Source organism: Poecilia reticulata, linkage group LG9 (assembly GCF_000633615.1).
Source record: "Poecilia reticulata strain Guanapo linkage group LG9, Guppy_female_1.0+MT, whole genome shotgun sequence".
In the NCBI taxonomy this organism is placed as follows: domain Eukaryota; kingdom Metazoa; phylum Chordata; class Actinopteri; order Cyprinodontiformes; family Poeciliidae; genus Poecilia; species Poecilia reticulata.
In genome coordinates, this window is record NC_024339.1 from 22,497,029 (window position 1) to 22,512,315 (window position 15,287).

Here is a 15,287-nt window from a genome sequence, read left to right on the forward strand (position 1 = left end):
TTTGAATTTTTAAAAGTTGAATTTTTTTATATGCTGAATTTTTTTAACACTGAAAAATATATATATTGAAAATTTCATCACTTTGAAATAGGAATGTGAATTTTTTTAACAAATGAAAATTGCAAACGTGTACAAATAATGACACTGAATTTTTTTTTAGGTCAAAATTGTATTCTGAATTAATTTTCAAATTGAAAAAGTAAGCGCAAATATACAACATTCAAGTTTCAGATGCATTTTTTATTCAAATTCTGATGGCACATATTTACTTCCATACTAGAAGCTCTATCAGAAAGGAAAGCGTTTCATTTCTTCCACTAACAGGAAGGCTACCTCCACGTCTCCTCCGCAGCTCCATCAACTCCTCCCACTCGGCCCTTGTGATCTGATTGAGGAGCAGCGTCCTCCTCTCCTCTGGAGCGGATCCTCTCTCTAACTTTTCACAGTCCGCTGCCCCGAACAGGACTCTGCGGTCATGGCCGGCACTCTGCCCCAGCACGGCTCTCCGAACTCCGGCTACAGCGCCAACAACGCCGCGGTGGTGCCGGCTATCACCCAGACGGACTCCAGAGACAAATGGAGCAAGAAGATGGACTTTCTCTTGTCTGTCATCGGATTCGCGGTGGATTTGGGCAACGTTTGGAGATTTCCTTACATTTGCTATCAAAACGGTGGCGGTAAGAGTTTAAAGATGTCATTTGCCTTCCAGGTTATTGAAGCTACTTTTGTAAAGTCAATTACTTGTTTAACATTTAATAATAATAATAATAATAATAATACATTTAACCAATAGATTAAATAATGTAAAACTACTCAGAAAAAACTAATAGCAAGAACTGTCCATGGTGCCAAAGCAGGCGTATCTAAAATGGAAAAGTAATAAAAATTAAAGGCATTTAAGCATACAAACAAACAAAGAAACATTCCTCTTTTTTTCTTTTTTTTACATTTCGAGTTAATTTCTTTTTTTTATTCTGTCTGTGTTACTGGCTCATCTCTTGAAATATCCATATTATGGAAATACGGATATGAAATATCCATATTTCAAGAGAAATATATAATTTGAACAAAATTATATAAAATAAACTTGATACACTTATTCATTTTGTATAGAAGGGTCAATTTAGAACGATCATTTTAGGCAACCAAATTGTAAATAGTAAAGCTATATTTATTTATTTTATTTWAAAAAAAACGTTTGCATCAGCAATTAATTTCAACCAAGGTAATTAGTGATGTGATATTTCCTTCTTTCAGATGTTGTCTTTCTTCCTTTCTCTCTTTGTTTTTTTCTTATTTCTTCATTTCTTTCTGTGGCTCCTCTGTGGTTGCATCAGTATTTGATTAATTTTGAAGTCACTTCTTTGTGTTAAATATTTGCTGCTTTCAGCTGAGACATTAAAGCGTCTTCTGTTATGCATGTGTTCAGGTGCTTTCCTCATCCCCTACATTTTGATGGCGATCTTTGGTGGTGTGCCGCTGTTTTACATGGAGCTGGCTCTCGGGCAGTTCCACCGAACCGGAGCCATATCCATATGGAAACACATCTGTCCCATTTTCAAAGGTAAGGCCGAGCAATGAGCTGATTTAAAGCAGGTATTCAGATAAGACAACAAAAAAAAGTCCTTTTGATTGAACCTTTCCCTTAATTAATCACTGCATTTTATTTACAAAGCTAAAAGTGGGAACACTTTGTGATGTGTGACTTGGTCTTTCAGGAATAGGATATGCCATCTGTGTCATTGCTCTGTACGTGTCCTTCTACTACAACACCATCATCGCCTGGGCCCTGTTCTACTTCTACTCCTCCTTCTCCAGCATCCTCCCCTGGACAAACTGCGATAACGTCTGGAACACCCCCGACTGCACCAACTACTTTGGCGTGGACAATGTGACTTGGACAAATTCCTCCAGGTCTCCAGCAGAGGAATTTTACACGTAAGTGCATGTAAGTGTGAGTAACAGAAACCACATATGCGAGCATAAATAGCTTTTACTGTAACAGTTCTCACAAATGTTGCCAGATGGTTATTTTTATCCACAAGCCCTTCTTGTCTTGTTTGCTGACAGCCTGATGAGACGCGGGTTTTCTCTCAACAGGAGGAACGTTCTTGAAATCCACAAGTCGTCAGGTCTGAGAGATGTCGGGGGTGTTCGCTGGCAGCTGATGCTCTGCCTCTTTCTTATCTTCACTATAGTTTACTTCAGCCTCTGGAAGGGTGTGCGGACCTCAGGGAAGGTAGGAATGAATGAACGAATATACTTTATTACTCCCATCTTACATAGATGTATTGCAGAGTATTTATTTCTGTTCATTTCGATGATTAGCCCTTTATTGTGGCTATGAATGCCAATCAAAAAAATTGGCAGTACTCAAGCATATAAATGAAAAGTTTTGTGGAAGGAAACAAGACGGCAGAAGAAAATGCACATTTGCAGCAGGGATAACCTCTGCTGTGAGAAGATTGTGAAGCAAAACCCTCCTAACATTTTAGAGCGGTTCCCAAAGTGAAGTCAGAGCTTCAAGCTTCACCTCACATAGACAAATCTGGGACATCAATTGCAAGCAGAGACGGTGTCAGAAATATCTTGGGTTAATTAGAACAAGGAGTGGTCCAAAGTCCTCTGTAGATGAAAGAGGACTTCATCTGAAGAGTAAACTTTTCATTTTGTTTAGAGATTAAGACCCAGGAGTCTGATGGAGGAGTGGAGAGACACAGAGCTCAAGTCTAGTGTGAAGTTTCCACATTCAGTGATGGTTCAGTGATGGTTCGGTCCACTCTGTTTTATGAAGCTCACAGTTCATGTTTCCTTCTGCAGACAAGCTTTATGAAGACCGATAAAAACATGTCCAACTGGAATTGGCATCTGCCCACTCTGCCAAAAGTATCAAAACCTGCGTCAGTGACCTGTGTGTTTCTGCGCTTGATTTAACTGATATGAAACCCCACAGAGGTCGACAGCATGCAGCCATGCTGCACTGATACTGAAAACCATCAACTATTGAGTGCAGATACTCCAGAGTACACCCTTTTTCTCTTGTTTCTGCAAACGCTAGTACTGAGTTTCACTTTTTGAGTTGCTAAAATAAAGACTTTCACATCTCTCCATTCCTCACTCTCTGCTATTTTCTCTGCTCACCTTCAGGTTGTGTGGGTCACCGCCACCTTGCCTTACATTGTGCTTTTCATCCTGCTGATTCGAGGTGCAACTCTGCCAGGAGCCTGGAGAGGTGTGGTGTTTTATCTGAAACCACAGTGGGACAAGCTGCTGGAGACCAGTGTACGTTATCTAAAGCTTAACCCATATTTCTCATATGTTAGAATTATTATTCACCCATATCATCATCTTAAAACCCTGCTGTAATTGTAACTTTTTTTTCTCCTATGCTAATTTATTTAATGTGTAGACTTACAATCTAAAAAAAGACATATGAGATTATCTGTTGATTTATTCTTGATTATTTTTAAAACTCTATTTTGGGGGCAGTATTCCTGTATAATAACAGAAAAACCTGTTAAATGTTAGTTGTTATTTAAGCTTTATTTAATCGAGCAGACTAAGAACAATTTCTCATTTACAGCTTGATTTGTATAAAACCTTGGCATGCACTAAACCAGTGAGTAACAGAAGAACTTGCAGAAAAACTGAACATTTACTAGCCTAAACTATTCTATGTATTTTTCAAAGTAAAGTAAATTTACAAAATGAACAGCTTTAAGTTTGTTGGAGGGTTATTAAACATATTTGTTGATAATAGCGCCTGGAAAGATACCAGCCTCTTGACAATCTGCCTATCCATATCTCCTACATCTATTAAAAAAAAAAAAGTCCTCATCTTCATCCGGCTCGCTGCTGTGTTTCACCAAACCTGTGCGATCGCTTTGTTTGGAAGCGAATATGGATGAGATGAAATGAGATGCATAAATAAACCACAGAGCAGAATAATAAGATGCATAATTACTTTAGATTTTCTACCCATTAACAAAGGCTCCCCCCTTTTTCTCCCTCGCTCATGGATATCCGATGCTGTTCTCCCCTTTTTACTGCCGAATCCTCTTCAGATCTCCCTGCATGCAGCTGTGCAGCAGCTCGGCTTTCCTCTGACAGGCACATCTTTCAGTTTGACAGAATTACATTGAGTGACCAAGACCACAATGTAGAGAAATAGGAAATTTAACGACGTTAAGTCACTAAAAGGCCAGGAAGTAATGAATGACTTTTCATGGTTAACATATGAAAACCTGCAGCATCCCAGACTGCAGACTCGAGGAAGGGTTGAAAAGTGTCTGCGTCTGTTTTCCAGGTGTGGGTGGACGCTGCTGCTCAGATCTTCTTCTCTCTGGGTCCCGGGTTCGGCGTTCTCTTGGCTCTTTCCAGCTACAACCCTTTTACAAATAACTGCTATCGGTACGCTTCCTCAAAATCCAATGGCCATTAACCCTCTGAGTCACACGAGTCTGTGTTTTACCGCTGGAAAAAAGTAGGTAGTCTCCATACAAAGTTAGAACCGAAGCACATCATGCATCAGCTGCAATCTATCTGAAATACTTAAAGGTCATCCACATAGAGTAACTGTGCGTGAAATTTAACATATGACCCTATGAAAACCAAGTGTGTGTGTGTGTGTGCTGTGCAGATAAACCCAATGCAGTAAAGTAAAGGAATATAGCTACCATGAATTAAACCAGATGCTGCAGCGGAGGGTAACATCCTCTGGAAGCTATTAATTTAAAAGTATAATCCATCTCTTCTCAGAGAGGTAATCATTTGCATTATAATTGATTTAGGTCTGTTTCCACAATAATAACAGACAGACCTTTAGCTTTGCTTCTTTTTTTATTTTTTGACAGGACAGATATGCAGGATTTTTGCTTTTAGTGTCGAGCTCCAGAAGTGTCACAATTCAGTAAAAGTTTTATTTTTGATATTTTGATTTTTGGGGTTACAGAATTTAAAAAAGAAAACATTACAATAATAGGTATATTAGTATTATTTACCATTTTTAGCATTTATTTGATTATTCTGTGAGCAAACACAACACCACCTCATGAATTTATTTAATCTGCATCCCAGATGAAATCAGTAATGCTGCCCTGTTCAAGGTCATTGGTCTGAAGTGAAGTCTGTGCATGTCTTTAAATAATGTTGAAACATTCGTTTGATTTTTTTTTCTAGTTTTATTTTAACTTTTAAGCACTTGCAGTAACGGCTGTTCATTTGAGTTGTGCTCTTCCTCCAACAGTGACGCCATTGTGACCAGTTTGGTGAACTGCCTGACCAGCTTTGTGTCAGGCTTTGTAATCTTCACGGTGCTGGGCTACATGGCAGAGATGAGGAAGGTTGAGGTCGAGGATGTGGCCAAAGACAAAGGTCAGAAAATGCAGAAGTCAAAATCAAATCAGCTGATTCAACATGTACTAACCTGTGCCTTGCTCCTGTTGTTATTATGTTTTATTTCAGGGCCAAGTCTACTTTTCATCACATACCCAGAAGCAATTGCAAACATGATGGGGTCCACTTTCTTTGCTATAATTTTTTTTGTGATGATGATCACACTGGGACTCGACAGTACGGTATGAAATCTGGATGGTTTCAAAATGTTGTTAATACACAAACGGCCATTTGTGCAACAAAAGTACAGAGAGTAAACACAACAGTACTCTACTTTCTAAATAGGCCATTGCTGAATGAAAATGGTTGCTCTAGATTTTATGGATAATGGAGGGATGGGGCCTGAATTCATCTTACTGCCACACTTTTTCAGATGCCCAATTTTAAAACTGTGTACCATTTTTCTGCCATCTCCCAATTAAAATCCCAATGAAAAAGTCCAAGAGCTGATTGTTTATTGGCGGTCACTATAATTTATGAATTTTCTAATATAAATGTTTGCGTGTGTTTTAGTTTGGAGGGCTAGAGGCAATCATCACTGCTGTGCTGGATGAGTACCCAGATTACTTCTCTCACAGACGTGAGCTTTTTGTCCTGTGCTTGGTGGTCGTCTGTTTCCTGGGTTCTCTGAGCACGCTCACAAATGTAAGTATTCCTCTGAACACATTTTGTCATCTCATTGCTCAAAATGACAGTTCCAGCTCTTTGCCGTTTTAAAATCGGGGCACTTCCAGATGATAAAACTGTTGAAATAACTCACAACTTTGACATGAACATATAGGGTGGCGCCTATGTGGTGAAGCTGCTGGAGGAGTTTGGAGTGGGATGCTCCATCATTGCTGTGGGTTTCCTTGAAGCTATTGCAGTTTCCTGGTTCTATGGTACAAACATAGACGCTTTGACATTTTCGTTTCTGTGTGTTTTTCTTGATAACTGTCTTTAAGAATTACATTGTGTGTCATTTCTGGTTTCAGGGATTAAAAGATTTAGCAACGATGTTCAGGCGATGCTCGGCCAAGCCCCAGGATTGTTCTGGAGAGTGTGCTGGGTTGCTATAAGTCCTGCGTTTCTGGCAGTAAGAGAAGAAGATAAAGACAATGTTTTTATAACAGTAGCATATACCTGGGACTGGCACAATGAGAACACATTAATGTGTATTTATTTTGAAGGGAAGAAATGGTAAATAAGCATCATCCACTGAGGAGATCCAGAGATAAGTGGGCTACAGTAGATAAGATATGAGTAAAAGCTTGTTGTGGCATCAAACACTCCTTAGACCAGCAGCCTTTAAATAAACTCTCTTCTAGTTTAAACTCCTCACTCCTCTTTTCCCACATTAAAACAAATGTCAGCCTTCATTTTCTACTCTCAGCTTGATACGTCTCCTTTTTGTTTGCATCCGTCTTTCTTTTATTTACATATTTAGTTTACTTTAAAGAATGACATTTGCAATGAACGGCAAAAATGTTTATACCCTTTTAACTCTTTTAACATTCTGTCCTTTTGCAACCACAATCCTCGGTGGGATTTATTTTGATTATGTATACAAGACCAGCATAAAGTGAGAGATAATGTCGAAGCGGAAGGGAAAGGATCCATAGCTTTCAAAATGTTATACTAGCACAAACCTGAAAAGTGAGGCATGAGTATAACTTTCAGATCTGGGATAAAGTGAAACAAACTTTTGTAGAAATGTTTATAGCGGGTCAGAAGATACCCAATCCAACCGTTTCAACTTACAAGCAAAATGTCTCCATGATCACACCGTTCTCATGGAGACACATCGTATCATCATCATCATCATCATCATCATCATCATCATCATCATCATCATCATCATCATCATCATCATCATCATCATCATCATCATCATCATCATCATNATCATCATCATCATCATCATCATCATCATCATCATCATCATCATCATCATCATCATCATCATCATCATCATCATCATCATCATCATCATCATCATGTGATCACCTTGCCTTAGTGTGAACAGGAATGCTGGTTAAAGCTGATGGGAATATGAATTGTACTAAATACAGGGCAATCCTGAGAAAAAAAAAAAGCTGTAACAGCAACACAATGACCCTACATCTGCAGTAAGAGTCACACTGGAAGAGTTCAGATCGAAGAATATTCATGTGGTGGATGCAAGTACACAGCTCAATTTAATTGCGAATCCATGATAAGACTTAAACATCGATTTTCTATTTGATCTGAACAAGCATTAGCTTTTTGCAAAGAAACAAAAAGAAAAAAAGCATGCAGGTCTCCAGATAGTTTGGGGAAAACACTAAAAACAAAACTCATTGGCACGACTGAAAACTTTTGAGCATGAAATTTCCAACACTGAACTGTAATTTCTCTCCACTCCTCTCAGTACATCATAGTGAGCTCTCTGTTGAAAGCACCTCCCCTCACGCTGTTCGACTACAAGTATCCAGACTGGAGCATCACAGTCGGCTACGTCATCAGCTTCTCCTCCTTCATGTGGATCCCCATGTACATGGTCTACAAGTTGGTGTGGACCCCTGGCTCTCTCAAACAGGTTTGTGGATTAAAAGGGAAAACCCCAAAACAATAAAACCATTTCTCATGTGTTTAGTTTACTAGCCTCTTTTAAACCCTCTGGTCGGCTGCTCGTTTCCCACAGAGGCTGGCTGTGTGTCTGAGACCGGAGAGGACCATCCCAGACGTCCATGCAGACAGTCTCAACATGGCCGCCGTGTCGCAGAAAGACATGAACACCTCTGTGTGCTTGTGAACTCCTCTTTAATTAAACCACAGTTTCAAGTAATTTGTGATTGAACCCCAACGTGACCTGTCATCATGACTGTTCTCCTGGTGGTGACGTTGAACACGTCGGATGGCTTTTTCACAGCAGACTGGCGGAAAGTTGAATGCTGCTACATTTGAGGATCTAAGATAGCAATAGCTATATCTTTACTTTGTGTGAGTCAGACCTGCATCACCTGCACAGTCCACAGCTCTGTAATATGGCTATTTTCTCATGTGATACTAGTTTGTTGTATGCTCTGTGGTTTGTTTTAATATTAATGCAGGTGCATCTCAACAAGAATAATCAGAGAATATTGAAAAGTTACCTTATTTCAGAAATTAAAAAGTGAGTTCATAAATAGATTTATTACACGGAAAGTGAGATATTTTAAGTGTTTGTTTCTCTTTTATTTGAGGATGATGGCTTGGAAATCCTTTTGTGGTTCTATATAACATAGAACCACAAAAGGATTTTACTTCATTAATTCTGGCTTACCAAAACGTATGCCCATAAACTGTACTAAATATGCTCTCAGCACTTAGTCCCTTTGCATAAATTATTACATCAATGCAGAGATGAGATCAGAATGTGGCTCTGCTACAGTGTTATAGACACCCAAGCTGCCTTAGCAGCTGCAAATTGAAGCATGAAGTTCTCTAAAATGTCCTGGTAAATGGCTGTGCTACCTACAGGCATCAGTGCACCAACACCTGCAGATGACATGTTTCTTCAAACCATTACTGGCTGTGGAAACTTCCCACCAAACTTCAAGCCGCTTAGATTCTGAAAGAGTAGAAAGGCACATAATCTGAGAGCTTGATTTCCAAATGAAGACGTCTCTGATCAAAAGACCGCCAGAGTCTATGTCCTGGATGTATCTATGCGTGGTGGCTCCTGAAGCTTTGACTAGTGCAACTCTGACTACTGCAGTTTTTCCTTTCTCTTAACTTTCCATTGACATATACAGGACTTTATTACCAGCCAGCTTCTCTATAAACCCATTTTTGTAGCATTTTCTCCTTGTGGAAAGAGTGAAATACTGTTTGCTGAACACTTGTCAAGTTAGCCAACTTTGCCACTGCTGTGTGTGTCATAACATAATATTTCTGTGTTAACACTCATACTGTAATTAAACTTGTGTGACATTTTAATTTTATGAGAAGCAGATGTTTGGATTTTGTTTAGTTGTAAGCCATGATCATTAAAACATACCACTGTGTATGTATCAAATATGTAAGATATTACTGAAGATTTAATTCCTTGTCATGCACTCATATTAGAGTTTGCCAAGGAGTGTAACATTTAGATTGTAATTATAATATTTATTTAATTAGGAAGCACTTTCTCCACTATTTACTTGTTTGATGGCATTATTTTCCAACAGAGGGATTTAGATTTGATCACCTCTTGGGCCAAATGTTGCATTTACTTTTAGGTTCCCTGCAACAAAGCCCAAAACAGGTTGACAGGTATTTATAGTTTTTACCACATCGTTGTATTTTATGATCTGGCTCTGAAGTATAATAATTTATTAGGAAGGACTGCTGCTGAATTAATCCTAAAAAAAGGTGTATTACCCTGTTAAATCACACAAAATGTAACCGAACAACACAGAAATCAGAAAAATATGAAATTATACCATTGTCTCACTTTAAAAGCAGGAATCCTCTCTGGTGATAGTACGTGTGAAAATGTTTCTAATTAATTTCTAATCTAATTTTTCAGATGACATTCATATTTTTAAAAAAACAAGTTTCCTAATAATGTCCTTTGACTCTCGTTGGACTGTTTTGCCTTAAGTTGAACATGTGTGCAAAAACTGTAAAGGTGGTAACAATATTGTGCCTCTCCATAAGAAGTTTTTACTCTAAAGACTGTTCAGATATTTATCAGAACATATATTATGTTTTAGTCACAAGTGTTATTTTAAATGCATTATTCAGAGACTTTTGTGATGATTGTTGTGTCCTCCCTGACATGGTTTCTGCAAAATGTGCATAAAGTGATTCTAACGCCAAACTGTCTCCGTCTGGTTCATTTTATTCATTTAAGTTTTCAGATAAACATACACAAAACTCTTAAGACACCCTGATGTCTGTTTATCTGTTAAAACAATATGTTAGATAGAAACAGAGCGGTATTAAACTTTGGATATTTCTATTAGACTTTCAAACAACTATAATCCTGTTTTCTCTGCAAACATTCACATTTGAAGTTTCCAGTCAAATTCTGTCCACATCAGGGTTTATCTCTTCAAGAACAACACAGTTCAGGACATATGAGCTGCTGCTGGCTGCAGCACGGTGAGCAGATTAAAGCCCTTTTGTGCCTATTGAAGTCGAGAACAGGCAAGCGCAGTGGATACATGAAAGGAACACACTATTAAATACAGTCCTGCCTTCCCAACCCGATGCAGCGTATACGAAAATGCTGCTGCTAATATGATACAATGCAAAGCAAGGAAATACACGACAAGAGCTGTCAGAAGCAACATGTCATATTGTAAACAATCAAAATTGTTGATTACTAAATGTTCAAATATGTAATTTTATTCCTTGGCATTTGTGTGGAAAGGTTTGGTTTTTATTACTCGTATCGTTTTTTTATGCGTTCATGTAATCAAGAAGATAATTTCACAAACGTCCCAAATTCCTTATAGTGGCAACTTAATATTCTCTAGCTTTCTCCCTGACCTTTATGCTGGATTTCTAATGTGATCAAATTAAACTCAGGAGGACTCTGTTAACTAAAAGCATGCCTCATTGAACTGATTTAGTTTAGGGGTATCAGAGTAAAGTGAGTCAAGTGCAAATGCAGGACACACCTTTAGGAATTTTATTTGTTTTGTTGGGTTTTTTTTAAAGGCAGAAAACACTTATCCTTGTCCTTATAATTATATGTATATGCACCACTTTGTTCCAGGCTATTAAAATGCGCCAATGTTGTTGGTTGTAATGTGGCAAAATATAGAAAGGCTTAAAGGAGATGATTACTTTTTGAAGGTACAGCGTATCAGGGTGAAGACACTGACATCATATTTTCTTTCTTTCAAGATAAGATTAAAACTGTTGTGGGTTCTTTCTCCTGTTTACCTTATTACCCAATCAGATGCACATCCTTGATTGATTAAGTCTGAACTGATACTTATTAGCAGAATATGTGTCTGTGTTTGCATGCGTTCATTTAAGAGTAGACCTCTGACTTTACGCATTAATTACATGCTTTCTTGTTGCAATGACATTATTTAAGGAGCTCTGTCTACCGTGAGTGACATTTCATGATGTCAATTATGGCTTCTGTGTTAGAAAATAAAAGTCGACACACCCATCCATTAGACATGCAGAGAGAGGATATAATATGTTACCCCAGGAGCCTGACCCGTCGCTCTGTTCTTCAGTGCACTTTGACACTGCAGAAATAAGAAACAGGAAAGATGCTACAGGTAACTTCATTACTTTCTACTTGTCATATTTCCACATTAGCTAAATAAGTCTGAGCTGACTGATTAATTTCTATATCAGATAAAATTGAATATTATATTTGCTATATATATAAATCTATATATGTTTCCTGTCAAAGAAAATCAGTTCATCCTACATTTTCTTTCCATGCATCTTAATTGTGTGAAATATAAGAATAACTGTGCTAACTGAATCTGGTTCTTTACCTTGTTTACTGGGGACGGTATTTTGCTCTTATTTATTCATATATGTGGGTGTATAGCACACAGAAAAATGTGATTCAAAATAATAAATGTTTCATTGTATTTGTGTTTTGAGAAAAGTTACTTAGAATTATACCTTGGGGCCGGCTCCTTTCATTTCTGTTCCAACACAAACACAAAACCTTATTACTGAAAACAGCTCACATAATTTTCAGATTTTTATTTTTTACCTGCACTCTAAAAAGAAAAAGTTGAACCAACTTAATTGAATTGCTTCTATGGGTAACAAGCAATTCAATTAAGTTTATCCAACTTAATTTATTAAGTTTAACCAATTCAATATATTCTAATCATCCAACTCAATTTGTTACTTTTTTAAACAAATTTATTAAGTATGTTTAAGATAACAGATTTAAGTCAGTCTTACTCAAATCATTTAGTTTACTTCAAAAAATGGTAAATGGACTGATCTTACACAGCACTTTTCCAGTCACTTTGACTACTCAAAGCACTTCACATTAGAGTCACATTCACACACAGGCAGGAGGAAGCTGGAATTGAACCTAGAGCCTTCTGATCACAAGACAACCACTCTACCCACAGAGCCACAGTCGCTTACTGGGGAATCTGTCCCTGGTAAGCTTGAGTCATGGTCAGACGTGGGATACAAATATGGTATTGAACTTAATTATTTCAAGTAAAGTCAAAGTAAAAAGGTCCTTTAAGGAAAAGATTTGTAACTTTTAAATTAGAGTATATTTAGAGGACATTGTAAAAAGGGTTTTCCAAAATATTTAGTTTGGAAATACTTAAAAGTTTGAGTTGACTTTCTGTAGAATTAAGACAAAGAGATTTTAAATGTTTAATAGAAGACAATAAATGATTTGAGTAAGAGTGACTTAAATCTGTTATCTTAAACATACTTAATACATTTGTTAAATAAAATTAACAAATTGAGTTGGATGATTAGAATATATTGAATTGGACCAACAGCAGAGGACTGCACCCTGGAATCCACGGACAGGCTAAGGCTCCGCACTATTTGAAGGGGACAAGACCAGTTTACCCATAGATCCGGGGTCCCTTATTCGACCAAAGACCCCAACACTGCTGCAACGGACTTGGTGAATTGACAAAGGTCACTGATTGACTGAGATCAAAGAGTCTAAAGGAAAAAAAGGACTAGATCTGCTTTGTTCCATTTTAAGGGTGATTTTCTTCTCATCAAGACAAGAACCACTAAAAATGTATCTAGCCTGTAACAAGTGCTCGCTATTAAAAGGGAGAGAGCTGCCGTTAACAAAAGTGATCATTGAGGTTATGTGACTGCGAGAGCTACTCAGTTAATTGCGTTGATAATTGAAAAGGGTGATAACTTTTGGATCGGAGGCAGTCAGAGGCTAGACGAGTCTTCCCGCCACCAGCTTACACAGAACGTCTCCTAGACTCTCTATGGAGTAAAGGCCCCAGGATCTAGAGACTTTCCCGACCCGTTAGTTGGAGAGCTGGTCAATAGTCAGTCCATGAGAATTGAGAAGATTAAGGTGGAGCTAGCTATTGTGCAATAACAGACAATACCTCTGCTGTAACCAAGCCATTTCACACTTAAACTATGTCATTTCTGTTTATCTTCATGAATTAGAGTGATAACCTGTCATAAAATTTCCCAAATGTTGTCCATACATTCTGGGTCTCTTAATTCATCTTTAAATAATATATGTCAATCCATAAATTACTTATTAAAAAATATACAATAAAGTTTTCTCAAACAAGTTTTTCTTTATTTTGGATTAATTATGCAGAGATAACTCAACAGATCTCAATTAAATGTTTGGCTTAGATTTCATTTCAATGCAAGTCATGAACTTTCTGTTGTTCTGCTTCTGGTGCAGAAAGGTGGACCAGAACTTCATTTCCTCCTCAGGATCCAGAGTTCTGCAAATCATCACCAACTTCAGCTGTTGTACATTTGATGAATCTGAAAATATTCTATCAGTTTAGTTTTATTTTCGGGCAGCTCAGTGGCGCAGTTGGTAGCACTGCTGCCTTGCAGCAAGAAGGTTCTGGGTTCGATTCCTGCCCTGGGGTCTTTCTGCATGGAGTTTGCATGTTCTCCCTGTGCATGCGTGGGTTCTCTCCGGGTACTCCGGCTTCCTCCCACAATCCAAAAACATGACTGTCAGGTTAATCGGTTTCTCTAAATTGTCCCTAGGTGTGAGTGTGTGTGCATGGTTGTTTGTCCTGTCTGTCTCTGTGTAACCTCTCAACCTGCCCAGGTTCTACCCTGCCCTCTCCCGGAACATCCGTTGGAGAGATTGGCGCTAGCACTTATCCCAAGCCCACTAAGGAGCAAGGGTGTATGGATGAATGAATGAATGGATGGATAGTTTTATTATTGTTTCAGATCACTGCGTCATGTTACTGCGCATGTGCTGGATTTTCATTCCATATGGCTCAAAAGTTCCCTCCGATTAAATACAATGCTGCCATTTGGCCAGCAGATGTCGCCATTTATACACTGGCTCTGTAACATCCTGATTTTATTTCCTTCATTTTCAACATGAAAGCATTAAAATCCTCTCTAATTGCTAAAGTTTTTATTTATGTGCATTCAACTGACGAAATCACTAATCCACAGCTTAACCTTTATATAAAACTCTATGAACATACCATGAAGTTATTAGTGCTATCAATGAAACCATCCTAAATACACCACAGACTGAAAATTACAAAGTTCAAAGATGGAAAAACTTACAGAGACCATCTGGTGACATGGGAATTAAAAAACACTCTTGGCCATACCATCTTATAATAAAGTTGTTCCCACAAGATATTATATATAGTTGCTTTTTCTTCTCCCATGTCGCTAGACAGGTTCTGTACCAACTTGTCAGGGTTACAGAGAAAAATAACAAACAGCTTTACAGAAATGTATTGTGAGTGGTCAATGTGGAGGTAGGACTGGAGGAGTTACAACATTCAGGAAAACACTCATCATCACAGTCCCAATAAAAAAAAATGAGCGACCACATAAAAACAACCCGCTCACAGATGAAAGCTTCAATGTACAAAACATTCAAAATGCTACAGGGCAAAATTACAGGTAAACACATTTATGTTCCAGAAAAAAATTCCAATCAAATATTTTACATGTTTTCTGCAAAGCCTGAAAAACATCCTAAAACATTTGTACAACAAGCACAACTGATGACATTTATCACACCTTAAGAGTCATTTATTGGACACTTTGAATAATGAAAGAAATGCTGAAATCTAACAATGTTGCCCAGGAGCAAAGCCGCCATATTAGCTGCTTAGGCCATGTCTTCTTCTCCCTCCTCTTCAAACTCTCCCTCCTCTTCGGCCGTGGCGTCCTGGTACTGCTGGTACTCAGACACCAGGTCGTTCATGTTGCTCTCCGCCCGGGTGAACTCCATCTCA

At 38.1% G+C, this 15,287-nt stretch overlaps 1 protein-coding gene across 1 annotated transcript; it reads left to right on the forward strand.

The window, feature by feature from the left end:
- Positions 1-400: 400 nt before the first annotated feature.
- Positions 401-10,189, forward strand: slc6a4b (solute carrier family 6 member 4b). The gene is made up of 13 exons (XM_008418690.2): positions 401-677; positions 1,430-1,564; positions 1,719-1,938; positions 2,101-2,239; positions 3,148-3,282; positions 4,307-4,410; positions 5,246-5,373; positions 5,464-5,576; positions 5,908-6,039; positions 6,176-6,275; positions 6,369-6,469; positions 7,784-7,951; positions 8,057-10,189. Exons 1-13 carry the CDS (start codon positions 476-478, stop codon positions 8,165-8,167), a joined length of 1,788 nt encoding a protein of 595 aa, XP_008416912.1. The 5' UTR covers positions 401-475; the 3' UTR covers positions 8,168-10,189.
- Positions 10,190-15,287: the final 5,098 nt, after the last annotated feature.